This window comes from Protomyctophum bolini, assembly GCF_963924005.1.
Source record: "Protomyctophum bolini genome assembly, chromosome: 20".
NCBI lineage: Eukaryota > Metazoa > Chordata > Actinopteri > Myctophiformes > Myctophidae > Protomyctophum > Protomyctophum bolini.
The window spans coordinates 14,976,950-15,004,011 of record NC_137881.1 but is presented as its reverse complement, the minus strand read 5'-3'; the positions used below and the strand labels follow the sequence as shown (position 1 = coordinate 15,004,011).

Sequence of the window (27,062 nt, the reverse complement as noted above, 5' to 3'; positions counted from 1 at the left end):
TTGTTCAGAGCATCGTTGGAGACCTCTCTCTCTATCCTTTACAACTGTACATGCTCTGGATCTGAATTTACCCACTGAAGATAACTTGGAAATACTTTACACAATGGCGGATGCAGAAAAAAAGGTTCCGGCGGTCCCTGAGAGCCTTTTAAAAAGGCGAAAGGCCTTTGCCACCATGAAGGCTGTGCGCATCAAGAAGCTTCTGGCTGAAAAAAAGGCTCGCAAAGTGACCAGGGAAGTGATCTACAAGAGGGCTGAGAAGTATCACAAGGAGTACAAAGACATGTACAGGTGTGAGGTCCGCAAGGCGCGTACAGCCCGCAAAGTTGGGAACTACTATGTACCTGCTGAGCCCAAACTGGCCTTTGTCATCAGGATCAGAGGTATCAACGGTGTCAGTCCCAAGGTCCGCAAAGTTCTGCAGCTGCTCCGACTGCGCCAGATCTTCAACGGTGTGTTTGTCAAGCTGAACAAGGCTTCCATCAACATGCTGAGGATTGCAGAGCCCTACATAGCTTGGGGATACCCCAACCTGAAGTCAGTGCGTGAGCTGATCTACAAGCGTGGCTTTGGCAAGGTGAAGAAGCAGCGCCTTCCCCTCTCAGACAACGCCCTGATAGACAAGGCCCTCGGTAAATACGGCATGATCTGCATTGAGGATCTCATCCATGAGATCTACACAGTCGGAAAGAACTTCAAGTACTCCAACAACTTCCTGTGGCCTTTCAAGCTGTCATCTCCCCGTGGTGGCATGAACAAGAAGACCACACACTTTGTGGAGGGCGGAGATGCTGGCAACAGGGAGGACCAGATCAACAGAATGATCAGGAGGATGAACTAAAATGTCAATGGCTTTCTATGGGACCTGGTCTGTACAATAAAATATATATAAAACTAAAATATCCTCGTAGCAGTTTTTGTATTGAGCTGCACTAAAAAAAATCAATCAATCAAGTAATGCAGATGTTTAACAATAAAACAGTTCAATAATAGTTCAATCGAGAGAAACACACTCAAGAGTTAAATATCTAATAAGGGTACATTTGGTAAATACCAACTCTCCACCATTTAGCTGGGGACCACCTGGAACCCCATCAAGGACCACATGGGTGGTCCCCACATGTTGGTTGAGAGAGACCACTGGATTAAACCTTTACTACGGCAGTGGTTCCAAAAGTGGGGTCCGGGGACCCCCAGGGGTCCTTGAGGGAGTTCCAGGGGGTTTGGAACCAAACGGACCCTTATGGGTCTGTAACTGAGAGTAACTGAGAGTGTAGCCTACAAATGGAACCAATGGAGTGTACAAATGGACCCTAACGGGTCCATTTGGTTCCATTTGTACACTCTCAGAGTTAAATTAACATTGATTTTACAATATAAATTGATGGTCTCAGAGATAGAAATGCCATTAAACGGGGGTCCGGAGACTAATAATGCATGTCAAACTGGAGGTCCTTGAAATTAAACTTGTTGAGAATCACTGCTAGAGCCGTATAAATCTCTCCTCTCATGGGGGTCCCTGGGCATATTTTTTTCAAACAGGGATCTGCGGGCTCATCAGTGTCAATTTGGGGGTCCTTGACATGAAAAACTTTGGGAACCACTGTACCAGAGCCTTAGATATAGTCGGACATTACATCTGTAAATAAATTACATGTATGGCTCTGCAGTCTGCACTGTACTGCGGTATAGTAGTTGTGTATTATCATCATCCATCCTGCAGGTGGCGCGCCTTTCATTTCAACCCGGAAGTAGTAGTATTGTGTCGTCGTTGTTGCAGCTCCTCGCCGCGGCGGGATTTTCTTCATTCTGTGTGAACAACTTTGGTTATTAATACAAAAAACTACACATCTGTAGTTCCTCTGCAGCTTATCCCAGTTATAAGGAAACATTATAAATAAAAACTACACGTCTGTAGTTTGACTGCAGCTTGCAGGTAAGAAACATTCGTGTTAGAATAAATATACTACTACTACTAGCTAACGATAGCTGTTAGCATCACAGTAGCCTGTTAGTTAGCTGATCGTGCTGGCTTAGGTTTAGCTCTGATGCTATTGTGCAGTGTTGCCAGGTTTTGCGAGAGGAACAAGAAACCAGGTCTACGAAAACAAGCTCAAAAGAAGCAAGGACTTATATACACTTAAATACATATTTACATGTTTTTTTACATACATATCCATTTGGAAATAGTAAATATATAAGCTCACAACGCGCGTTAAAAGTCGCCTATAATAAGCCGATATGGCAACACTGCTAACCAGTTAGCATGCTATCTAGCATGCTGGCTCAGTTAGCTATGATGCTATCATGCTAACCAGTTGTTATACAGCAGGTGTGGGAAACCGTATACACAAGAGTATTATGTTGAATTGTTGTTACATGATATGGTGATACCATGTCAGACCTTACGAACAATTAAGCACTGCTAAAGATGCTACTGTTGTAAGGAGGAATGGGCATATGTTGCGGCTGTGTCTCTAGGGGTGCGTTCGGAAATGCGCACCGGGAATGTCGTCAGTTTGTTGAGTGTGGTGGGCGCCGGCGGCCCGGCGGTGATGTCACAGAGTGCGTTCAGTGTGCCTTATTTACGAACGACCATAGCTGTGAGTCTGTGACGCATTCACACTGGATGACCCCAGCTTCAGGGTAGGGTCGCTCAGTGCGGGCAGTGACTCGGCACACCCGGTGCGCAGCGCACTGGATTTTCGAACGACAACGCACCGAGTGCACTCACTGTATAAACGAACGACAAGAGAGCACACCAATGCATTCAGGGCGCAGCATTTGGATGTGGTGTCATAATTAAACTTAATTTAATATGACGGTAAGGGCAAGAAAATAAAAACATGGCACATGACACTGATGTTTGTGTAGCACAAACTTTGTCCTATACAAACACTTACATTCCCATTGACAATGAATTGACACTTTTACATCATGCTGATGTACGATGATAAGAGCGCCCTCACTTCACACGAGTGTGATTTTTACAGCTCATGTCAGATGTTTTTGAAATAAAGCCAGAGAGGCCAGACTGGGATGGTTTGGATAGTATAGGGATGTGCCGATGAGACATTTTGGCCGATATCCGATATAATTAATTGCCGTTATGGCCGATAACCCCATAGGTCTGGGATATGTATGATCTATATCTATATGTATCTTATCAGTGGTTTTTAACCAGTGGTCCGGGGACCTCCAGTGGTCCCTGAGGTGGTTCCAGATGGTCCCCAGCTAAATGACGGAGAGTTGGTAACAAAATGGACCCTTTATATAGATATTTCACTCTTGAGAGTTAAATAAATTATTGTTAAACATCTGAATTACTTAATTTACAATAAGTCTACACAATTATAGAATGAAGAATAATTGTTATTTTGATCATTTGCCTGTTTTCTCTCCTAGAGAGCCACATTGCATATTACTGTCATAGCAAGAATAGCCGATCTACAAGCTCAAAATGCGTCTCACTGCAACACATTTTGAGCTTGTCGTTCAGCTATTTTTGCTGTATTTGAAATGAATGAATTGAATTGAGTTATTCTTTTGCTATTTTTTAATTGGAATCCACATATCCAATACATTGGACTTAAACATAGACAATAACATTTTTAGTAATTAAAGCTGGCTATATTTGCGTGTTTGGAATTGCAACGGCTGAAATCAATAATGCACGTCACGTGTGTGTGTATTTTTTAAGGCCAATGGGAGACAGCGATGATGAGTTTGACAGGAGGAGGCGGGACAAGTTCAGGAGAGAGAGGAGCGAGATGGAGCGATCGAGGGAACGAGAGGAGAGGAGGAGAGAGGACTGGCCTGAGAGGTAAGTTTTTATTTTTGAGTGGTGCAGCCCTGGCTGGGTCCGTCCGAGCACGTACATTGTGTTTGTTCACTGTTGCGCAGCCTGACACACACACACACACACACACACACACACACACACACACACACACACACACACACACACACACACACACACACACACACACAGGCCAGGGAGGAGGGCTTGTAAGTACAGTACTACGTACAGCACCACTCACTTCTGACAGGTCTGATTTTATATGATTTTTTAAAAACAAATAAAGTGACAAATCTTAAGAAATTCCACGAATAAATAATTACAAATAATTAACTCAATCCAGGCTAACGACTTCTTTAATGCGTTTTTAATTAAATCCAGCACCGCCAGCCAACGACGCCATTAACGTGTTATTTAGCGCTTTATTTAATGATAAACCTATAAAGTTGGCTTACCACATATCAAAGCTCTTGTCGATCACACAAGTGAACAAAACAATTCAGAGATATCTCCCCCACAGAATATTGTGAACTGTAGTGTGTGTGTGTGTGTGTGTGTGCGTGTGTGTGCGTGCGTGTGCGTGTGTAGGGAGTGGGACCGAGGCAGAGACAGGAGGAGGGATTATGACCGAGGTCGCAGAGAGAGATTCTCTCCTCCAAGACACATCAGCCCCCAGCACAAACGCATGAGACGAGACTGGTAAGATTATTATTGTGTGTGTGTATATATATGTAAAAAAAACACACACGCATACAATCTCCGATTGCTATATAGAGTCTGGAACTACACCTAATCTGTTCGTCATTTCCGTTCACAGAAATATATTTTAAATCTTTACATTCTATTTCTGCTAAGATGATTTCTATTTATATTGGATACATTTTGCGTGACTGTAAAGACTCGTAAACTGAAGTTGGGGAGGAGGAGGAGGCTCCACTTCCGCTTTATATTTGACTCGTAACCAGAGCTTAAGTTCAGACTGTATGACGGAAGCATTTGAAAATTGCGAGAGGCAACAGTCTGGCCACGCGGGACGAGCAGTGTTGCTTTTTACTGCAAATTTTGATTTTAGTTTTAGTCATAGTCTCTTGAATCGTTTTCATTTAGTTTTAGTCACATTTTAGTCACCTGGGATGTTTTAGTGTTAGTCTAGTTTTATTTGAGTCGAACAAAATTATATTTTGGATACATTGATGCCGTCGAAATGACTCATTTTTTCACTTGCTGAAAATCTAGATTGGCTATTTTCAGCATGCAACTTGTAAAATGACTTATACTGGATCTCTTGTCCACTAGTCCCTTCCTAACATTTTAGTCTAGTTTTTATTTAGTTTTCGTCAGTGGAAAAAAGGTAGTCGACGAACATTTTTCGTCTTGGTTTTCAGTCGACGAAAACAACACTGGAGACGAGACTAGGGGTCCACTGGTCTGACTTATGTCTCTCTCTCTCTCTCTCTCTGCCACAGGGACGACCACCGCGGCGAGCCCTACAGAGGAGGCTATGACATGCCGTACGGGGGAGGAGGAGGAGGGGGAGGGGGCGGCGGCATGCCACCGTTTGGGGTGGGGGGGGGTCCGGGCGGTGGGGGAGGAGGAGGAGGGGGCATGCAGGGGGGGTGGCACCCCGACATGAACCCCCACATGCCCCCGCACCCCCACCACACCACACACCCACTGCAGGGCAGGTGAGATATACACACACACTATCTCTCTCTCTGTCTCTATATCTCTATCTCTCTCTCTCTTTCTCTCTCTCTCTCTATGTCTCTCTGTCTTTATCTCTCTCTCCAGCCTGATTCGCTTGCGTTTCCGAGATTAGCTACTCAGTTTGGCTCAGCAGGCAGCAGTGTTGTTTTTGGCAGCAAATTTCAATTTTAGTTTTAGTCGTAGTCTCTTGAATGGTTTTCACTTAGTTTTAGTCACATTTTAGTCACCTAGAATGTATTGGTGTTAGTCTAGTTTTAGTCGACTAAATCTACAGGTTATTTAATCGACTAAAATGTATTTTGGCGGGCCTTGATGCTGTCGTAATGACTGATTTTACACTTGCTGAAAATAGCATATCTACAAGCGATGCGTAGTGGGCCACTGTCAGATGTAGTAACCTGCCGTCTGTGTAGGGTGAGTTTCATGAACGATGCGCATGTTGCAGGGCAACAGCAGTGCAGTTGTCCCAACCCGTGGGTGCATGCTTTTGGTTAGACATACCATTGGTCCGATAACGACAACCTATCTCAAACCCTCACCTCCCACGGTGCAGCACACCTAAACCTAACCGTAACCCTCTCCCAACCCTTAACGCACCCCTCACCAAACTTAATCCCCCAACCGTACCACAGATCAGAGTGGCTTAGTGACAAAACAGATCCACGGAACGCATCGAATCGGGCTGGAACCCATGCTCTCTCTCTCTCACTCTCTCTCTCTCTCTCTCTCTCTCTCTCTCTCTCTCTGTCTCTCTCTCTCTCTCTCGACATTTAACCACAGTTTAATTAGCCTACAGGTGTTGACACTAAGGATTGCCCAACTGCCCTTGGCAGCTACATCAAACACTAAGGGTTGCCCACCTGCCCTTGGCAGCTAAATCAAACACTAAGGGTTGCCCACCTGCCCTTGGCAGTTAAATAAAACACTAAGTGTTGCCCACTTGCCCCTGGCAGCTAAATAAAACAATAAGGGTTGCCCACCTGCCCTTGGCAGCTAAATAAAACACTAAAGGTTGCCCACCTGCCCTTGGCAGCTAAATAAAACACTAAGGGTTGCCCACCTGCCCTTGGCAGCTAAATAAAACACTAAGGGTTGCCCACCTGCCCTTGGCAGCTAAATAAAACAATAAGGGTTGCCCACCTGCCCTTGGCAGCTAAATACAACACTAAGGGTTGCCCACCTGCCAAGTGCTAAATTGAATGGTAATTACATTTTTACCTATCATTTTTATAATGGTGAATTTACTTTTGGGGGCAAGTGGGCATGACATTTTGGGAAAGTACGTAGAACATGACCTGTACTTGCCTCTGAGACCTTAGTGTCAACCCCTGACTAAGCTAATATCAAACTGTGGAACAATGTCTAGAAAATACAATGAAAAATCTCAAAACTCCATGTCATGTTTTCCAGGCCACGGGTGCCCTTGCGCCAAAAGTCTCAAAAGAGAGAGAAAAGAAAAGTCCACTTCGGGATTTACTGACACTTCCCGAAAAACAAATACCCAACCCAAATCCGAGCCCTCAGAAGTGTGTGTGTAAATATATGTGTGAGTGTGTGTGTGTGGGTGTGTAGTTCCAGACCCGTTAAAAACACAAACTCCAGTCTCTTTAGTCAATGGAAACGGCAAGACCAACTGGTGAGTTCACAGTGATGTAAATAGGTTGTCAATGTGGTGGTGGGTCCGTTCCGGGACCCAGGGGTGGTCTTTTAGATGGGTCACACTCAACAGGGACATGTTATATGAGTCCCACTTCAATGACATTTCATCTTATGCGGTTATAATGTGTTTATATTCATGTGGAAAATGTATCGTGACAACTTTAATATTTGCAAAGTATTCTGCAAGCAACAGTGCAAAGTATATTATACATACTTTGCACTGTTATATAATATCTCTGCTGTTGGGAGGAAACCTCATAACTCCAAAATGGTTTTTTTTTCAGTAAAACATTTTCAGTAAAACATTTTCAGGAAATTAAGAAAACCTTATATTTTTAAAACAAAGCAATACAGCCTCATTAAAGTTTGTTTATTTATTGTCAATTACTTCCATGAGATGGGGTGGTGGAGTTAGTTTTGAGGGTCCAATGGAGTTAAGCGGTTTTGTCCAAAGCACTTTTTACTACTTTCCATTGGTTCAATATTTTCGAAACAACACACACGGTGTTCAATAGCACTGATTTATGCCAAACAATCAAAAACCTCAGAAACAATGTAACGTATATTTTTTAGGCAGGTGGTCCATTCCCCTGAGGGGGAGGTCTGTGTATTCCTCTGACGTACTCGCAGACGTCGCACACATTTTACCGCGATTTCTTTTTAACGTGGAGTTAGAGTACAGTACTGAGTACAGTATTGCATTCCACCCAGGCCCGCCGGAGGGTGACATGATTGCGTCCTTTCTCAATTTAGTGTCGTTTTAAAGGTGCGCTCATACTTGAATTTAAATATTCGGCCTCGGTTCGTCCCGTTTGTGCTGCGCCAGGTCGCGCCACGCCCGTTTGCGGCGCTCGTGCAACTTCTTGTCTTTGCATTAACCGCTCTAACCATCCAAGTCTGAACGCACCTTTAGGATGCAGGCTATTTGCACCACGGAGTTCAATTAAACCATATTGGGCGGAAACCCCTTTTGGTGTTTCAAGCATTATTTTCAGACCTGTTGAGAACTCTACCGCAGACCCCCATACCATCTGAAAATGTATTGTGCCAGGCACACCCCCAGATGAGAAGATTAACGTTAAAGAAAAACCCAGCAGCTGTACAAGCGAGCTTGTAGATCTGCTGTTTATGAAGAGCCAATGCCGACATCAACAATGACACTCTTTCCTGGTTTTAATGGGTTAAAGATCTTTAAGAAATGTCATTAAGCTGTCAGTGTGTGATTAATGTCAATGACATTAACAACAATGTCATGACTGTCTTTAATGTGATTCTGTCTGTCTCTATCCAGACTAGGTATGTCTGATCCAGACATGCCCCCAGCAGGACCACCCACCATGCGGAGTTTCAAGGTATCACTCAACACGACTCCATCTTTAGCCCTGTAGCACTTACCGTAGTCTCGACCATAGACATAACTGTAGACGCCCCTTTCCGGCTCTGGATCGTATGTGTGCGGAGGGCTTTTTTAAAAACTTTGTAATAGATGCATGTTATGTAGACATAGCACTCTTTAGTGTTATACTCATAGTTTCATTATATAGATATTCTACTGTTAGACGGATGTTAGGTTCATAGCTTACGTATGACGTTGATGACTATTTCTAATGTAGCTATTTGATGTATTACCATGGTGTTCTTGCTTACTGTAAATCGCTCTGGATTAAGAACGTCTAATAAATGCCTAAATTGTAAATTGTTGTTAAACGCCATGCGCTTGTTTGACGCACATCTGTTGTCCTGTGTATGTGTGTGTGTGTGTGTGTGTGTGTGTGTGTGTGTGTGTGTGTGTGTGTGTGTGTGTGTGTGTGTAGGAGTTCTTGTTGAACCTAGAGGACAGCGTGGATGAGACTGAGGCGGTGAAACGCTACAATCAGTACAAACTGGACTTCAGGAGACAACAGCTGCAAGACTTCTTCCTGACTCACAAAGAACACGAATGGTACACACACACACACACACACCAGTGTTGATTTCGTTGACTAAAACTAAGACGAAAAATGTTTCGTCAACTACCTTTTTTCACTGACGAAAACTAAATGAAAACTAAGCTATGATGACTAATACTAAATATATTGACAATTTCGGCAACAAATATAAACTAGACTACAATGTTAGGAAGGGACTAGTGGACAAGAGATCCAGTATGAGTCATTACACTTTGCATGCTGAAAATATATTTTCAGCAAATGTAAAAACAGTCATTACAACGGAACACACACACACACACACACACACACACCACGCAAAATTTGAGAACCACTAGTCCTAGTTGACTCCTAATATGCCACACAGTGTCGTAGTAAATTAGTGCCGTACATATCCTTAAAGGAGAACACCACACCAAAACACACTGGCCATGCATCTACCTTCATCCCTGTGCCATCATCCATAGTGCCCTTGATTTTTCTCATAGATGCCCCCTCCTCTACATCTCCCTCTGACTCCCCCCTCCCCTCCCACAGCTTGCATTTGCGCATGTTGTCCTCCTTCTAATGTGGGTATTTAGATAGCTCCAAACTTTTTTTTTTTTTCACGTATCGTATTATTATAGTATACTGAGACTCACGCATGCGCAGTTTTCACTCTAGGCCAGCCGTTACATGTAATCTCAGACGTAGTCGATTCCAGACGAGATTCTCGCGAGACTTCAAGCTCCTGTCAACTCAACTCTGTGCTCTGCTCTTCCACGCCGCCGCCTACCACTTGTGTTTACATTGTTTAATTACATTCGCACGCGTGTCAAGCATTCCTACTAGTTGTCTAGTTTAATTTATTTGAGCAACAACATGCCTCGTTGTATATATCCAGGCTGTTCAACCGCAAAGACTAGGTCAACTCTAAAGAGAAAAAGTTTTCATGCGATAAGTTTTCATGCGATACCTACTTTGAGGAGACGTTGGCTTCTAGCACTACAGATGGATCTCAATAGCTCAGATGAGCAGACTCAAGGACGCATTATTTGCAGCGATCACTTCAAGGCAGATGATTTTCGTCCAAAACAACAAGAAGAAGAAACTACTGCCTCGCTACATAAAAAGAAGGGTCACGGTCTGACCCAGGACCTTGTAGCTGTGAGGCAACAGCACTACTGAATGTGCCACCGTGCCGATAAATACTATTGACTTCACACTGCACATTGAACACTTTGAATAAAAAATGTAAATGCCAAACTAGTGGGAATTACTACTGCTAAAATAATGCTGCGTCAATTTATAACTACCTACTCCAGACTTATGTTACTTATCTACATACAAATTATATATATATTTTTTTTTCATTCATTTTCCTGTATTGAATCTGTGTAACACTATATTGTTGTTACTTCCAATAAGAATTGAGCATATTGGCTGAAGCGTGTCATTCTGTGACTCATTTAAAAAATGCACCCCAAAATAGTATGTATGATTGACATTATTTTAAAGGTTTGTCAATAGTACAATGTTAAAATATTAATATATATAGTATCAATAGAAATACAATATAATGAATTATATTTGAAATAACACTGGCATTTAGATTAGATAAATAATGAGCCAACAGCATGAATTTCTATGGCAACTGTTATAGTCACATGGAAGGAAATTATAAATAATACAAATAGGTTTTTATAACAGTGACATTTATTAATTATAATGACAACATTATAAAAGCCAGTCGTTATATTGTAATTTACTTTCAATTTGAAAATGGATTGAAATGAACAAGGGAGAGAAACATTGTAGAAATTAGGCTATTCATCTCTAGGAAAAACCAACACTGATATCTCCTGCTTCCTCTAAGAATCCACGATACAGCCCGGATGGTGAGGGGTAGATGCTTCTTATTTTGGAAACCAAACATGATGGCAAAACAATTCTGTTGCCTTTCCCAAGCGTTTCTCCACGGAGGACGAACTCCAACACAATCCTATAGGAGGCTAGTCTGCATTGCCTGTGTTCGAAGAGAAAAGTTTTAGAAAAGGATTACAATAGGATTACAATTTACAACAATGTGTATGCTTGGTAGATATAGGCCTCTATCTGAGGTATAATATTCAGGGGGAGGGGGTGAATAGCCTCCCTGCTTGCATGCATTTATTTATTTTCCAGAATGTCAACGTTCATAAATACAAGTCATGTAATGGTGAATGATTAGATTTAGATCCGTTATTCACTTATGTATAATCATTGTAGGTATTAGTAATTATAATAGTAGGCTACGTTGTTGTAGACTATACTTACTCAACGGATAGGTGCCCGTCTTCTCCTTCTGGTTTTGGTCGTTTGTCCCAGTTTATTTTCTTGGTCAGAAAAAATAATTCCAATACTCCTCTGTCGAGTAGATGGGGTAGAGGTAGATCTGCATTGTCTGTGATGCATGAGCGACGACGAGAAACACCTACTGTCTCTGTGTTTTCATCATCACTATACAGGCTTCGACCTCCACTCTTCCCATTCTCTGCTGCATTTACATTCCACTTCCAATGGCTTTAAATCGCAGTTTCCACATGAACACCAAAATAAATCCTCGGTTCTCTGCCGTACGCCTGGAAGGGGAACAGTAGAACCACCAGCTGCCTCGTTCATCCGTGCCTCCTCCATTAGACGCATATCTTCGTCGGTATACTCTGGCTCGTATAAGTAGGGCTCCTCGCCATATTCAAAATCTTCAGACATATACTCAACATCTTCTTCAACTTCGGCCATTATGAAACTAGTCTAGTTTGTTAATAATACAGAAAGATAAGGACTATAATGATGCGACGCGATCAGTCATCAGATTGCATGTAAACAAACAAGAGGGAGACTGGGAGAGATAGTGGATCACAGTTGAAAGGAGCGCTCCAGCTTGAAGTCTCGCGCGTCTCGCGAGAATCTCGTCTGGAATCGACTACGTCTGGGATTACATGTAACGGCTGGCCTAGAGTGAAAACTGCGCATGCGTGAGTCTCAGTATACTATAATAATACGATACGTGAAAAAAAAATAAAGTTTGGAGCTATCTAAATACCCACATTAGAAGGAGGACAACATGCGCAAATGCAAGCTGTGGGAGGGGAGGGGGGAGTCAGAGGGAGATGTAGAGGAGGGGGCATCTATGAGAAAAATCAAGGGCACTATGGATGATGGCACAGGGATGAAGGTAGATGCATGGCCAGTGTGTTTTGGTGTGGTGTTCTCCTTTAAGAAAACCTGGAGACTTGACATTCAGTAATTGAGTCTTGTGAACAAAATTAAAATTGTAAATCTAAAGTTTGCCACAGACCAAGTATTTGCCATGGACACTTTTCGTACGGACATATCGATGATCCCTGACGCACGCACGCACACACACACACACACACACACACACACACACACACACACACACACACACACACACACACACACACACACGCACACGTATTTACAAACATGCTCTCTCTCTCCTATCCATTATGTGTGTCTCTCTCCTATACATGATGTGGGTCTCTCTCCTATACATGATGTGGGTGTCTCCTCTCTCTTTCTCTCTCTCTCTCCTATACATTATTTGGGTGTCTCTCTCTCTCTCCTAATGTGGGTGTCTCTCTTTCTCTGTAAAGCAGGAAAACGATATGCACATCCCAGTTTCTTCATTCTGTCTCTCTCTCTCTCATACATTATGTGGGTGTCTCTCTCTCATACATTATGTGGATGTCTCTCTCTCTCTCCCTCCTATACATTATGTGGGTGTCTTTCTCTCTCTCTTACATTATGTGGGTGTCTCTCTCTCATACATTATGTGGGTGTCTCTCATTCTCTCAGGTTCCGTTCCAAATACCACCCCGATGACATCACAGGCAAGAAGGCGGAGTCTCTGGCCGCCCTCAAGACCCGACTGTCCGTCTTCCTCTTCCTGCTGGAAAACGGTTGGCTGGACGACCTGTCACTCAACATGGAACACGCCCCCAAGATCATCAAACTGATGGACGCAGGTAGAGTCTCTGTTCCATCCTAGACATATGATTGTTTTTTCAGTTTTTCTCCTCTGGTGAAAAGCTGGAATTTGCACGATGGCAGGCTCTCAGTCAAATCTGGTCACAAATGTACACTCATATTTTGAGGTAGAGGATGTGAACGACTCAGTATTTGGAGAGTAGATGCGTCGCGGCCATTTAACCGATTTTTCTCTTTTCTGTCTTTTTCCCCAGCGGTCATAAAGATGGAGGGCGGGACGGACCACGACCTCCAGGTGTTGGAGGTTCCCTCGGCCTCCGTGGTGACAGGCGGCGGCGTGGGGGGGGCAGAGGGGCGTGGCTCCTCCTCCTCGGCGGCGGCGGGGGAGGGTCCCTCTGGGAGTGGTCTGCCCCCTCCGGGCGGCGGGCCCCCCAGCGCGGGGCACCCTCCTCCCGGGGACCACAACAAGACTGACGAGCCGGAGGCCACCACCAGAGAGGCTGCTGGGAAGGCTGACGCGGATGACAAGGTACTGCCTGTGTACTATTGGAACGGTACCCCAACACAGCAGCCGTCACAAAGTTTCACCAAGAGAGTTGGGTTGGAACAAATTGAGACGTTGATAGACACCTTTATGAACACATTTGTGAAGACAGCTAAATGTGCGGCAAATCTGCAAAATAAATGCTTACCAATGGCCAACGTTCCCTAACTATACAGAGAAAATAGGGTGCATTTTGCATCCCAAAATGCAGTTTATAGTTATAAATAAAACAACGACTCCACTACTGTAAAATTTTTTTATTCTATGTTATTTTACTAGCTTTAGTTATAAATTATAATAATCATTTCTTCTTCTGTTTTCTACATGAATATAACCATATAAAATTAAATGGGAGTTAACTGCTGCATTTCCCAGGACTCATTACATTGAAAACCTATTTACATCACTGACTATATCATTTTATTTTATTAGACGTCATGGAAAACAAGTTGCATCATCATGTCCGTTAGTATCGTGTTAGAGATGTCATGGTTCTGTGTGATTGGTTGTTATTATTTAGTGTAATTAGTAATTGGTTGTTATAGTGATTATAGTCTTGCGTTACCAGACAGTCTTCATCATACAGTCTGGGCCAACGGAAGAGCTGTGTAAACTATAAAGCGGAAGTGGAGCCTCCTCACCACTTCCATTTCATCTTTATCTTTACAGTCGCGCACATTTATCCTAATATAAATAGAAAACATCTAAGCATATATAGCTTGTTGCTTAGCAGAAAAGGAAATACAAAAGAAAGCTCTATATATTTTAAAATATATCTTCGTGAACGGAAATGGCAGCTTCCGTTACTCAGCTCATGGGGGCTATAGGTCCAGACTCTATATAGCATTCGTAGATTGTGGAATAGTTGTCTGGCTACGCAAGACTATAGTGATTATAACATAGTGATGTTATAATCCATGTGCCTCCCAGCCTAAGAGTGCAGAGGAGTCCAAGGAGAACGGAGAGGAGAAACCAGAGGAGGGCGAGGAGGGAGAGGAGGGCGAGGAAGGAGAGGAGGAGGAGGAGGGCGAGGAGGGGGAGGAGAAGAAAGAAGAAGGAGAAGAGGAGGAGGAGGAGAAAGTAGGAGAGAAGAAGAGAAAGAAAGTAAGTATGCTGCGACGTCACTGGGTCCATTACACCCGTAAAAAGAAATGGAGAAACAAACTCTTAACTCTTAACATTCCCCTTGACGTGTTTCGGGCGGGAACCCCTTTTTGGTGTTTTAAGTATTATGTTATGCTTTAGCTATTGAAAAACTATTTTTTCAAAATCGTGAAAATGTGGTGCAAATCTTTGAATATATATTCTTTCAGAGCCAACGTTTTAAACTCCAATCTTTTCTTCTGGGGGGGGGGGGTGGGGGGGGGACGACGATGACACACAACATATTTTCAGATGGGAGTCGGTGGCCAAATTCAGAAAATTCTGGGGGTCCTTGACATGAAAAAGGTTGAGAACCACTGACATAGAAACATGAGGTTTTCAGAAAACTGTCAGGATTTAGAAGGCATTTGCAGAATCGTCCTCGGGTCTAAATGGGTACTTAATAATGCCAATTGGTATTGTCTTTTATATCGTTTTTATCGTTGATTAGTCACCTTTACAACGAGGTACAGCTTTTCAGGACCAGGCATGCGTGGAATGAGCAACACGGCTAAATGCGTGGGTAGCGCCTCTCCCCCAAAACAATTTGCTCTTGTTCTGTTGGCATTGCCCGTGTTTTACGTTGCTTTAGTGGAAATCTGTCGCAATGTTTTGTGAGCAGTCAAGAACATCTGGTGTAAACCCCTCCCCTTCCTCTCTCTCCTCAGGACAGGAAGAGGAAGCGCAGCGTGTCTGCCGACAGCGGAGAGGGGAGTGCCTCGGAGTCTGACTCCTCCCACTCTGACGGAGAGAAGGAGGAAGAGGAGGACGAGGGAGAGGACGGTATGTCAATCCAAAATAATCCTCCTAGAAATGCCTGTCCGTCTGACCGCCGGTGTTGTTTTCGTCGACTAAACACATTTTAGTCGACTAAATCAACTGTAGATTTAGTCGACTTAAATCTTATGGTATTTAGTCGACTAAAAATAAAACATTCCAGGTGACTAAAATGTGACTAAAACTAAATTAAAACTATTCAAGAGACTACGACTAAAATCGAAATTTACTGCCAAAAACAACACTGTTGACCACCCGACTGAATGTCTGTCTGTCTGACTGTCTGTCTGAATGTTCCCGCATTCAAAATTGAATTTTGTGTGTGTGTGTTTGTGTGTGTGTGTGTGTGTGTGTGTGTGTGTGTGTCTCAGACGGGGCAGAGCGCCGTAAGGAGCGAGGGAAGGAGCGAGGAGGGAAGGAGCGAGGAGGGAAGGAGCGAGGAGGGAAGCAGAGGGAGAAGGAGGGACCTCCTAAACCTAGACCGCTGCACCTCACCACCTCGCTGTTCATGAGGAACATCTGTCCCGAGGTGTCCAAGGACGAGATCACTGCCGTGAGTATTACACACACCCCTGGAACATCTGTGGAACATCTGCAGAACATCTGCCCTGAAGTGTCAAAGAACGCAGTTAGTATAATTTAGACATTTAACAGACTTAATCCAGAGCGATTTACAGTGAGCAAGAATAACACATGGTGGTACATCAAATACATGAAAAATAGTCAAGAATCATACATAAGCTAAGAACCTAACATCCGTCCGTCTAACAGTGGGATATCTATATAATGGAACTATGCGTATACACTATAGGGTGCTATGTCTACATAAAATGCTATCTAAATAACATAAGTTGAGCCTTTGCATACGCCTGTAAGGTTTCAAGGCTAGGGCAAGTGCTACGGGCTGAAGAGGTGGGAGATTGGGAGTGAGTCTACTCTGCAGTATTCTATTCACACACCTCTAAATCATCTGTCCTGGTCCCGATCACTGCTGTGCAGCTAGTCTTAACCCCCTTATGGCCCTTGACGTAATTGACGCGATGAATCCAAAAATCCCTCATTACCCTTGACGTAAATGATGTAATCGTTTAATTCCCTATAATCGGGGGCTTAATGTAGCAAAATATAGCAACATTTAGCTAGTTTGGCTAACGGCCGATGTAATCTACCTAAAACCGGCCGAAATCCTCGCGTGCACGCTCTCTCAGTGTTGTTTTCGTCGACTAAAACTATGACGAAAAATGTTCGTCGACTACATTTTTTTCACTGACGAACTAAATGGAAACTAAATGAAAACTAAGCTATGGTGACTAAAACTATGACTAAATATACTGTCGATTTTGTCAACAAGTAGACTAAAACGTTAGGAAGGGACTAGTGGACAAGAGATCCAGTATAAGTCATTTTACACTGCTGAAAATAATGCTGAAAATAGCAGATCTACAACGCGTCGCGCTGCGACACGTTGTAAAAACAGCCATTACGACGGCATCAAGGCCCGCCAAAACACATTTTAGTCGACTAAATGAACCGTAGATTTTGTTGACTAAAACTAGACTAACACTAAAACATTCCAGGTGACTAAAATGTGACTAAAACTAAGAGACTACGACTAAAACAAAAATCTAAATGTGCTACCAAAAACAACACTGGTTCTAACCCATGCTCTGTGTGTGTGTGTGTGTGTGTGTGTGTGTTTGTGTGTGTATGTAGTTGTGTCGGAGGTTCCCGGGTTTCCTGCGGGTGGCGCTGTCGGACCCCCAGCCCGACAGGAGGTTCTTCAGACGCTGCTGGGTGACCTTCGACCCCACGGTCAACATCAAAGAGACCTGCTGGAACCTGCAGAACACCAGGGTAACACATTTACATTTACATACACATTTAACATGCAGGCCACATTAAGTGAAGGTGGGGGGCCAGTTGCCCCAGTGTACCCCCCCCTCCCCCCCATCAGAATGTGATGGCATTGACTCTCCAGTCTAACCGTGTGTGTGTGTGTGTGTGTGTGTGTGTGTGTGTGTGTGTGTGTGTGCGCGTGCATCTCTCTCTCTCTCTGTGTGTGTGTGTGTGTGTGTGTGTGTGTGTGTGTGTGTGTGTGTGTGTGTGTGTGTGTGCGTGCGTGCGTAGCTGCGTGACTGTGAACTAGCTCCGGTGGTGAACCGGGACCTGGCCCGGCGTGTGCGCAACGTCAACGGTCTAACGCACCACAAACCGGTGGTCCGAAACGACATCAAGCTGTCTGCGCGACTCATCCACTGTCTGGACGCCAGGGGACTGCTGTGGGAGACAGACAGGCAGACAGACAGACAGGTACGTGTCTGCACGACTTGACTGATCCATGCCCTTGATACCAGGGGGGGCAGACAGACGGGTACACTGCTCTGGGAGGCAGACAGACGGGTACACTGCTCTGGGAGACAGGCAGTGAAAAACTGAGTGAAACTGCTAGTTGTTTTAAGGTTTCATGACAATCATTTTCGTTATTTGTTTTAGGTTTTTATGATCTCAATTACGTCCCAAATAACCTGAACTTTGAACGAGTGGATCTTTTCTCTGTGTGTTCTGAAGCCTTTTGAGCTGCAATATAAAACAGGAAAAATCCCTCAGCAGTGACATCTGCTGTGCAAATTGTTATGCCATACTGTATATGGAATTTGTGGACTGTTGCATCGCAGTCCACAGGCAAATCAGAGCACTTGTTTAAGCCTAATTATTCAGAAAATAATTACGTGTGACGATAAGAGCAGCCGCTCACTTCACAGTTCACACAAGTAGTAACCATAGGATTAAATTAATCGTCTAGCCTGCCAGAACCGTTTTCAGGCAGGCAGGCAGTATATAAACCCAGTTTTCAAAGGTTTATATTCTTTAATCCATGTTTGTATCCAATCGAATCGTTTAGCTGCCGCTCGTTAGCATAGCGGTCAAAGTGGGACAGTGGCCGCAAGGACTGTCTAAAGAGGACGTGACGCGAAGACCGTAAGGGCGCCGCCATGTTGCTCACATGGTGCTCCATGGAAGGAAAGAAACATGCGCAGTTGAGACCAAGGAAGCTGAAGGAGGAAGTGTTGGCTCCATATAGCCCATTGCACATGTTTCTTTCCTTCCATGGAGCACCATGGAGCAACATGGCGTCGCCCGTACGACGCCATGTTGTCTTCGCGTCTCGTCCTTTTTAGACAGTCCTTGAGTGGCCGTGGCCATTTTTAAGATGCGCGCGCATCCACTTGCACTCTATGTGCTGCTTTGAAAGGCCTGTATCTCCAAATCTGCGCAATGAATGTCGTTTCTGGTGAAAACAAGGTTTTTCAACGGCCGACAGCAGGCGCTGTGATACTCGCGGTCGGGTTTTTCCACCAAAGACCGAGAGCAACAACCGGTGAAGACACCACACACGCATGTTGTCATTGTAACATCCGCGTTACGGATATTTGGCTCTTCAAAATAAGGGTTGCACGCGATAAAACCTTGGCAATGTGCGATAGATAGATTAATTTATCCTGGCGGGCAGATGGTTTTAATAATAAAGGTATATGCCGTGTAGTTTCCAGATTCCAACCCGGTGCTGAAGAACATCACTGACTACCTCATCGAGGAGGTGAGCGCAGAGGAGGAGGAGCTTACTGGTGTTGCCGGGGGCAACGAGGGCGGCGACGGCAAAGACCCCGCCTCCACCGAGGTTGCCGTGGAGACGGACGACAAGCTGCTGAAGGTGAGACAGAGAGAGAGGCAGACATACAGGCAGGCATTCAGCCAGAAGACAGTCAGGCAAGCAGACAGACAGACATTCAGTCAGAGATGTTGTGAGTTTTGGGGGACAGACAGACGGACAGACGCAGTAGTACGGTTTTTCGGTTATTTATGAATCCAGAATAGCCGCTCTTATACTGTATGTACCATACGTTGAAGTGTACTAAGCTGTTGTGATATACAATGATAAGAGCGCCCCTCACTTCTCACCTATGTGATTTTGTTTTACGTTTTATTACGAGGCAAACAGACATTTTGTTTCAAGTGCGTTCAGTGCCAAAAACACAATGAATCCATTGCAATTATTTGTGTGACAATTAATGGTCAACTTAAAAAGTGTGAACGACAGCCCTAAGACAAGATCCTCTGATAAATGCCCACATTAATGTGTGTGTGCGTAGGTGCTGGACAGGCTGCTGCTGTATCTTCGCATCGTCCATTCGGTGGACTATTACAACTTCTGTGAATATCCGTCTGAGGACGAGATGCCCCACAGGTGTGGACTGATCCACGTCCGAGGACCGCTGCCCATCAGCAAGATCACCACTACTGAAGGTTAATTAACCAGACTATAGTGATTGTAACCATTGTTGTTTTTGGCAGCAAATTTAGATTTTAGTTTTAGTCATAGTCTCTTCAATAGTTTTCATTTAGTTTCATTCACATGTTTTAGTTTTAGTCTAGTTTTAGTCGACTAAATATCATACGATTTTAGTCGACTGAATCTACAGTTGATTTAGTCGACTAAAATGTATTGTATTGATGCCATTGTAATTACTGTTTTTACAAAAAATAGCCGATCTATAAGCTCATGAAATTCCTGAAAATATTTAGAAATTAGAGTCCTGGAAAAGGTTTGGAATTTATCAAGGGTCCTGGAAAAAATAGTTGGCTATGCATTGTTTTTGGCTATTGATTTTGTTGATTAAAAAAAATACTTTTTCCAAAACATGTGCAACATTACACAAAATATGTTACAAAATAAATAGAAAGCATCTAAGCATATTTTGCTTGCTGCTTAGCAGAAATGGAAATAAGAACATAAGCTCTAAAGATATTTTAAAATACATTTTTGTGGAGGGAAATGCCAGCTTCCTTACTCTTTCGGGGGGTGTAGTTCCAGACTATATAACATTCAGGAGGTTACAACATTCAAGGCAGGTTACAACACTTTTTTTTTTTTCTTTTTTTCTTACAAATTGTTTGATCGGCCCAAAACATTGTGTTTATTGTCATGATTTGTCACAACTCGAGTTTGCTTTGTCCGCAGCGTAAACGTCTTTAAATAAATACTTTAAATACATAAGTCTGAGGAAAATGAACGGGGAATTCTTTTCTGGGTCTCTCGTCGGCATTCGGAGATTGTGGAATAGTTTTGTCTGACGATGCGAGACTACAACATTCTTTAATAACAGTGACTGTATTGATGGTTCTCCTCCAACAGTGTCAGAGCACCAGAGGATGTGTGAGGAGCGACTCTCTCCTCTGTTCTCCTCCTCGGAGAAGGTTTCAGAGGAGGAGGCTACCAGGCTGGGCAAGAAGGACACTGAACAGGAGGTACACACACACACACACACACACACACACATAACACGTGCACACACACTGCACAACGGCTCACGTTAGCTTGAGACGGTGGGCCTCCTATCGCGCTCTTCTAAAACAACACACCCGGTGTTGATGTAATCAGACCTGTGTCTGATGAGTCAAGACAACATAGAATAACATGTAAAGGACAATATATAATGTATAATTTAAAGGTGAATGGTTTTGATGTTTTATGTTTTATTATTATTACGTTCCAAGGTGGAGAAGTTCTTGACGGCCAACTCTCAGGAGCTGGGGAAAGACAAGTGGCTATGTCCCCTGAGTGGGAAGAAGTTTAAGGTACTGTCTGTCTCTGTCTGTCTGTCTGTCTGTCTGTCTGTCTGCCTGTCTCTTGTCTGCCTGTCTACCCATGAATAAAACGTATCTGATCTGTGTGTGTGTGTGTGTGTGTGTGTGTGTGCGCACAGGCTCCAGAGTTTGTGCGTAAACACATCCTCAACAAACACGGGGACAAGGTGACGGCCGTCAGGCAGGAAGTGGAGTTCTTCAACAACTTCCTGTTGGACACCAAGAGACCCGCCCTCCCCGATAACAAGCCACTCCCACCGCCTGCTCAGGGTGAGAAGGAACACTCAACACACACACACACACACACACACTAGGGGCGTAAATCTCTGATTCTATTCAGCGGGCTACTATTGGATTATCCAATTTAGACCTTTAGACAGTCCTGACAGTTTTCTATATCGGTGGTTCTCAAACATTTTCATGTCAAGGACCCCCAAAAATATATGTAATTGGCTGCCGACCCCCATCTGAAAATATGCTTATCCAGGAGACCCTTTTCACGATTTTTCAAAAATAGCAGACCTACAACCTCGTAGCACGGCAGCCGTGCTATGAGCTTGTAGATCTGCTATTTTTTCAATAGCTTAAGTATAACACAATGCTTAAATCACCCTACATGAAAAATGTGCTATGGTGACTAAAACTAGGACTAACTGTAGATTTAGTAGAGTCAAATCTTATGACATTTAGTCTACTAAAACTAGACACTAAAACATTCCAGGTTATTAAATGTGACTAAAATTAAATGAAAACTATTCAAGAGACTATGATTAAAACTAAAATCTAAATTTGCTGGCAAAAACAACACTGCTCAGGTGCAGGTGATTAAACAGAAACGTCGATGTTAGTGGCTCATAAAAAGAGTCATAGGCTACCTCGAGGTTACAATATTACCATCACCAGATTTAGTTATAGGCGGAGTGCGGATTCATTTGCGGTGAATTTCTGGGGGTTTTCAAAATAAAAGGGACATTAGACTGAATCGGGTTTGGCAGTAAATGACTTAGTCGGTGTATTGTTCTATTCTTCTGTCTGATCACACACACACACACACACACACACACACACACACACACACAATTTTTTTGCTTTATATTGATTTGTCCCAGAATAATTCGTTTACCTTTTGTTACCTTTTTAGCCCCGCCCCCTGGCATGCAAATGTTTCCTGGTCAGCCTCCTCAGCAGCAAAGCCTTCTGGGATATCCTCCTGGAGTCAGACCTCCCATGCCCGGCTTCCCTGGTAACGCAACGCACACTCATACACACGCAACGCACACTCATACACACGCAACGCACACTCATACACACGCACGCACGCACATATGCACATGTTACAGGTACCAGGATATGGCACCTAATAACAGATTTATGATTACCTGGAAAAGCAGGTAACCTCTTGGCTGTGAGAGAACACGTGGCACATGCGCTGCAGACCAGATACGTATAGAAAGCAGTGTTGTTTTCGTCGACTAAAACTGAGACGAAAAATTATCGACTACCTTTTTTTCACAGATGAAACTAAATGGAAACTAAGCTATGATGACTAAGGCTAAATATACTGACAATTTCGTCAATAAATAAAAACTAGACTAAAATGTTAGGAAGGGACTAGTGGACAAGAGATAAGTCATTATAATAAGTCATATAAGTCATTTTACACTTGGTTGCATGTTTTCAGAAAGTGTCATTACGACGATGTGATCTGCACAAACAGCTCTCTGATGTGATCTGCTCAAACAGCTCTCTGATGTGATCTGCTCAAACAGCTCTCTGATGTGATCTGCTCAAACAGCTCTCTGATGTGATCTGCTCAAACAGCTCTCTGATGTGATCTGCTCAAACAGTGGTTGGTTTTTATTATAAACGTTATCAACGTGGCTAGGATTCAGGATGCTTATCTACGTGATGTTTTTATATAAAAAGTATGCGGACATCTCTTGACGTTTTATAACAAACCAACCGTTTGAAAATCGATTGACAAGAGCAAGTTATGGTCATTTAAAGAAGTGGTTCCCAAAGTGGGGTCTGGGGACCCCCAGGGGTCCTTGAGGGAGTTCCAGTGAGTCCCCAGCTAAATGATAGTTTGGAACCAAATGGACCTAACCCTTATGGGTCTGTAACTCTGAGAGTGGACCCTACCAAATGCGGGTCCATTGGTTCCATTTGTACACTCGGAGTTAAATTAACATTGACTTTACAAAATAAATTGGGGGGTCCAAGAGATATAAAAGCCATTAAATGGGGGTCTGTACAGTAATGGATGTCAAACTGGGGGTCCTTGAAATTAAACGGGTTGAGAATCACTGCTAGAGCCGTAAAAATCTTGTCTTATGGGTGCCCTTTCAAATGGGTGTCTTATGGGTGCCCTGGCATATCTTTTCAAATGGGCGTCAGTGGGACAATTGGTGCCAATTTGGGGGTCCTTGACATAAACAAGTTTGGGAACCCCTGCTTCAGACTACAGCTCTGACCTGTGGTCCTACACTGCCACCTATGGACCACGGTTATTATTGTTTTGAGTTGAAAATGAAATCCAGAACACCATACATACAATCACACAAACTGGTTTTAAAGGAAAATAAAATACAAAACACTTGCAAATAAAACAATCACACTTCCTAGTGGGTATCACATGCACACACACACGTTTCTGACCAATGACATGTAACCTTAACTGTAGTGTGTGTGTGTTTGTGTTTGTGTTTGTGTGTGTGTGTGTGTGTGTGTGTGGTGCGTTTCTCTCAGGTGGTCCTCATTACCCCGGCAACCAGTTCGGGGGGGCGGGGCGTGGGAACTTTGACAACTTCCGAGGTCACGGGTCAGGAGGTTACCCTGGGAAACCACCACAACGAAACACCAACCGGTACGAAGACCTGTCTGTCCGCCTGTATGCCTGTCTTTCTCTCTCTGTCTGTAATGTCTGTATGCCTCTCTGTCTGTCTGACTGAATGTCTGTCTGTGTCTGTCTCTGCTATACAGATTTGTCTTTTGCTGTAGCATTTCGGCGACCTTACAGGCGTATGCAAAATTGCAAAGGCTCAATTTATGTAATTTAGCATTTTATTAGATTCATAATTTAGCATTTTATGTAGACATATGTATACTTTTGAATTTTTTTGTGTGTTTATTACATCGTGGAAAATCGTATTGTGAACCTAGTATTGTGATTGCAATGTAGGCATTTATCAGACGCTCTTAATCCAGAACGATTTACAGTAAGCAAGAACAACACCATGGGAATACATCAAATACATAGAAATAGTCATCGATAATCATAAGCAAACTAACAACCTAACATCCGTTAGTAGAATATCTGTACAATGAAACGATGCGTATGCACTATAGAGTGCTATGTCTAGATACAATGCTATATAAATAACATAAGTTGAGACTTTGCGTACGTCTGTAAGGTCGTAATGGCTAGTGCTAATTGCATGACTGGAATGGTATGGTGAGTTCAGTCCTTGAATCCTTGAAATCCTAAGAAGTGATCCTTAATGTGTGTGTGTGTGTGTGTGTGTGTGTGTGTGTGTGTGTGTGTTTTCTCCAGGGGCGTGAGAAGTGACCCCAGGTCCATCATAGAGTACAGAGACCTGGATGCTCCAGAAGACATGGACTTTTTTTAAAACCACAAAAAGATGAACTTTTTTTTTTTTAATCATTACTTTTTTTAAATCCTCTCTATGTCTCTCTCTCACCGTCTCTCTAGTTCCATCATTTACTTGTTTATTGTCGTTTCTATTTTCGGTTTCCGTAAAACAGCTACTGTAGGATCTAGAATGTGGATTTTGTGTGCGTGCGTGTATGTTTGTGTGTGTGCGTGCATGCATGTGTGATTGTGTGCGTGTGTGTGTGTGTGTGTGTGTGCGTGCATGCGTGTGTGTGTGTAATCAGGGAACAGTGCATGTTCAGAAGGACCAGGGTGTTGATGTGATGAAGTTGTTTGTGTTCCTTTTCTTCCACCTTCAATAAAGATCTACTCTCAACTCGCCTCGCTCTGTCCTTCCTAACTTTATAGAAGCAAATTTTGTTTAACCTCCTTTTTTTGTCCCAATTTAGTCGTTAAGCCTACTGTTTACATCTGTTGTATCCTACCGAGTCTCCTGCCAGTGAGGAGCCTCCACTGCGAGGACGTAGAGGTAGCTTGCCAAAAGGTAAAGTCCTCCCAGCCCGTCTCTCCACCATGGGCTCAAGAGCCTTCAGCCGCTCTGCCCCTCACCTCTGGAACTCCCTCCCCCCTGACATCAGAAACATGGACTCTATCACCATATTTCAAACTCGCCTCAAAACCCACCTGTTTAGGCAGGCAATGATTAAAAAAGGTATGGATAATGGCAGAGAAGGTTGGATGAAGATCAGAATTAAAGGACGAGGGTATTACAAAATACAAAACATAGTAACTAAATGAAAGGAATCGAAGGTAAGAAAGAATCATTATAAGACATTAGGTCACACTGGGCTAAATAACACTGTTTACTATGGGTTTTTTGATTGAGTTATTAACAGTTTGCAGAATTACAGTACATTTCAAGTAGGCCATCAACTCAATACAAGGTAGAGAGAGCAATACATGTGAGAATTGTGGGGAAATAGAAAATGTAGAGCACATTTTATTGAGGAAAGGGGCAAGGGCACAATTACAGGACAAAGTTTTTGAAGCAGGACACTGAGGACGGGAATGGGATGTGTGATCATGTGTCGGGATTCTTGGAGCAGAGGCAGCAATGACGAGGACGGCACTGTTTACATTTTTGTACAATACAAACCTTAGTAATAATATAATAATGACATATCAGCACGGGGGGAAATTGACATGATGTTGCACACTGACCTATATCTAAGGCTCTGTTGTACAGTAGGTTGCGGTATGCACCTTCACGTCGGTTGGATAAACCCAGAGCCTATAGGCTCTGGATAAACCGAGAGAAGAAGATTCTTTGTACTTTGGATATTAAAGCGGCAAGAGCCAAATCAGTTACATATAAATTGAGTTACATATATGTGCAGGGTGATTCTTCAACTTGGGGCACTTTTGAGTTTAAAATAAAAAAAATGGAAATATGGTTTGAACTGAGTTTAGTTTCCCATTCCTAGGTGGATCTTAGGTGTGCTGATGTATGCATAGCAATCAATCAGGCACATTGCTATTCCAATTTACAATTTAGGCATTTAGCAGACGCTCTTAATCCAGAGCGACTTACATTAAGCAAGAACAAAAGCATGGGAATACATCACATAAAAACATTTATCATGAAACATGCGTAAGCTAAGAAAGTAACAGTGATCGGTCTCACGTGACTATGTTGTGACAGAGGAATTTATTGGAATGCATGACTGTCCAAATACTGATGCAAAGTCCATAACGCGCACAATTGAGGATATGCTGTGCCGGAGCGGTTTGGATCTAATGGATATGCGTGGCCAGACCTACGATGGTGCGTCTGTGTTGCAGGGGAAAATGTCCGGTGTGGCCAAACGAATCAAAGACAAAAACCCCAAAGCCATTTCTGTCCACTGCATGAACCATTGTCTCAACTTGATTCTGCAAGAGGTTGGGAAAACGTCTGCCCTGGTTTCGAAGGGCTTACAACTTGTTCATGACATTTACGAGGTGATCGCTGCCTCACCAAAAAGGCGCAATATTTTTGAGAAAATGCGTGACTTGCACAGTAGGTCTACTGATTCTGAAGATGAACAAAGTTCCACCAATGAACAAAGATTGAATCTGAAATCCCTCTGCACGACTCGCTGGACCTGCAGAACCGCAGCCATCAAAGCCCTGCTCGTTAACTATGAGGCTGTGTATGACACATTGACTGAAGTTCGGCTTTTTCAGGACAGAGTGGGAAAATGGACTGTATACCGTAATATCTAATTTAACATT

General features: G+C 43.3%; 2 protein-coding genes across 3 annotated transcripts; both read left to right on the top strand.

Annotated features, from left to right (window-relative positions):
* Positions 1–103: 103 nt before the first annotated feature.
* On the top strand, positions 104–863 carry LOC308335809 (large ribosomal subunit protein uL30-like; the record flags this gene model as incomplete). Its single annotated transcript, XM_080793023.1, has 1 exon — positions 104–863. One exon carries the CDS (start codon positions 104–106, stop codon positions 839–841), a length of 738 nt encoding a protein of 245 aa, XP_080649149.1. The 3' UTR covers positions 842–863.
* A 906-nt stretch (positions 864–1,769) lies between these two features.
* LOC308335159 (serrate RNA effector molecule homolog B-like) lies at positions 1,770–25,168 on the top strand. Of its 2 annotated transcripts, XM_080792162.1 has the most exons (21): positions 1,770–1,936; positions 3,701–3,823; positions 4,388–4,498; positions 5,266–5,484; positions 8,457–8,517; positions 8,980–9,107; positions 12,934–13,103; positions 13,320–13,594; positions 14,540–14,713; positions 15,421–15,535; positions 15,901–16,082; positions 17,243–17,383; positions 17,657–17,839; positions 19,074–19,241; positions 19,681–19,834; positions 20,724–20,836; positions 21,086–21,166; positions 21,295–21,445; positions 22,317–22,418; positions 23,924–24,041; positions 24,729–25,168. In XM_080792162.1, the coding sequence occupies exons 2-21, from the start codon at positions 3,705–3,707 to the stop codon at positions 24,802–24,804; spliced, it is 2,841 nt and encodes a 946-aa protein (XP_080648288.1). In that variant the 5' UTR covers positions 1,770–1,936; positions 3,701–3,704; the 3' UTR covers positions 24,805–25,168. The 2 variants fall into 2 exon arrangements, with proteins under 2 accessions (XP_080648288.1, XP_080648289.1); XM_080792163.1 differs by lacking the exons at positions 1,770–1,936; positions 3,701–3,823; positions 4,388–4,498 and adding an exon at positions 6,917–7,142 and having other exon boundaries at positions 5,407–5,484.
* Positions 25,169–27,062: the final 1,894 nt, after the last annotated feature.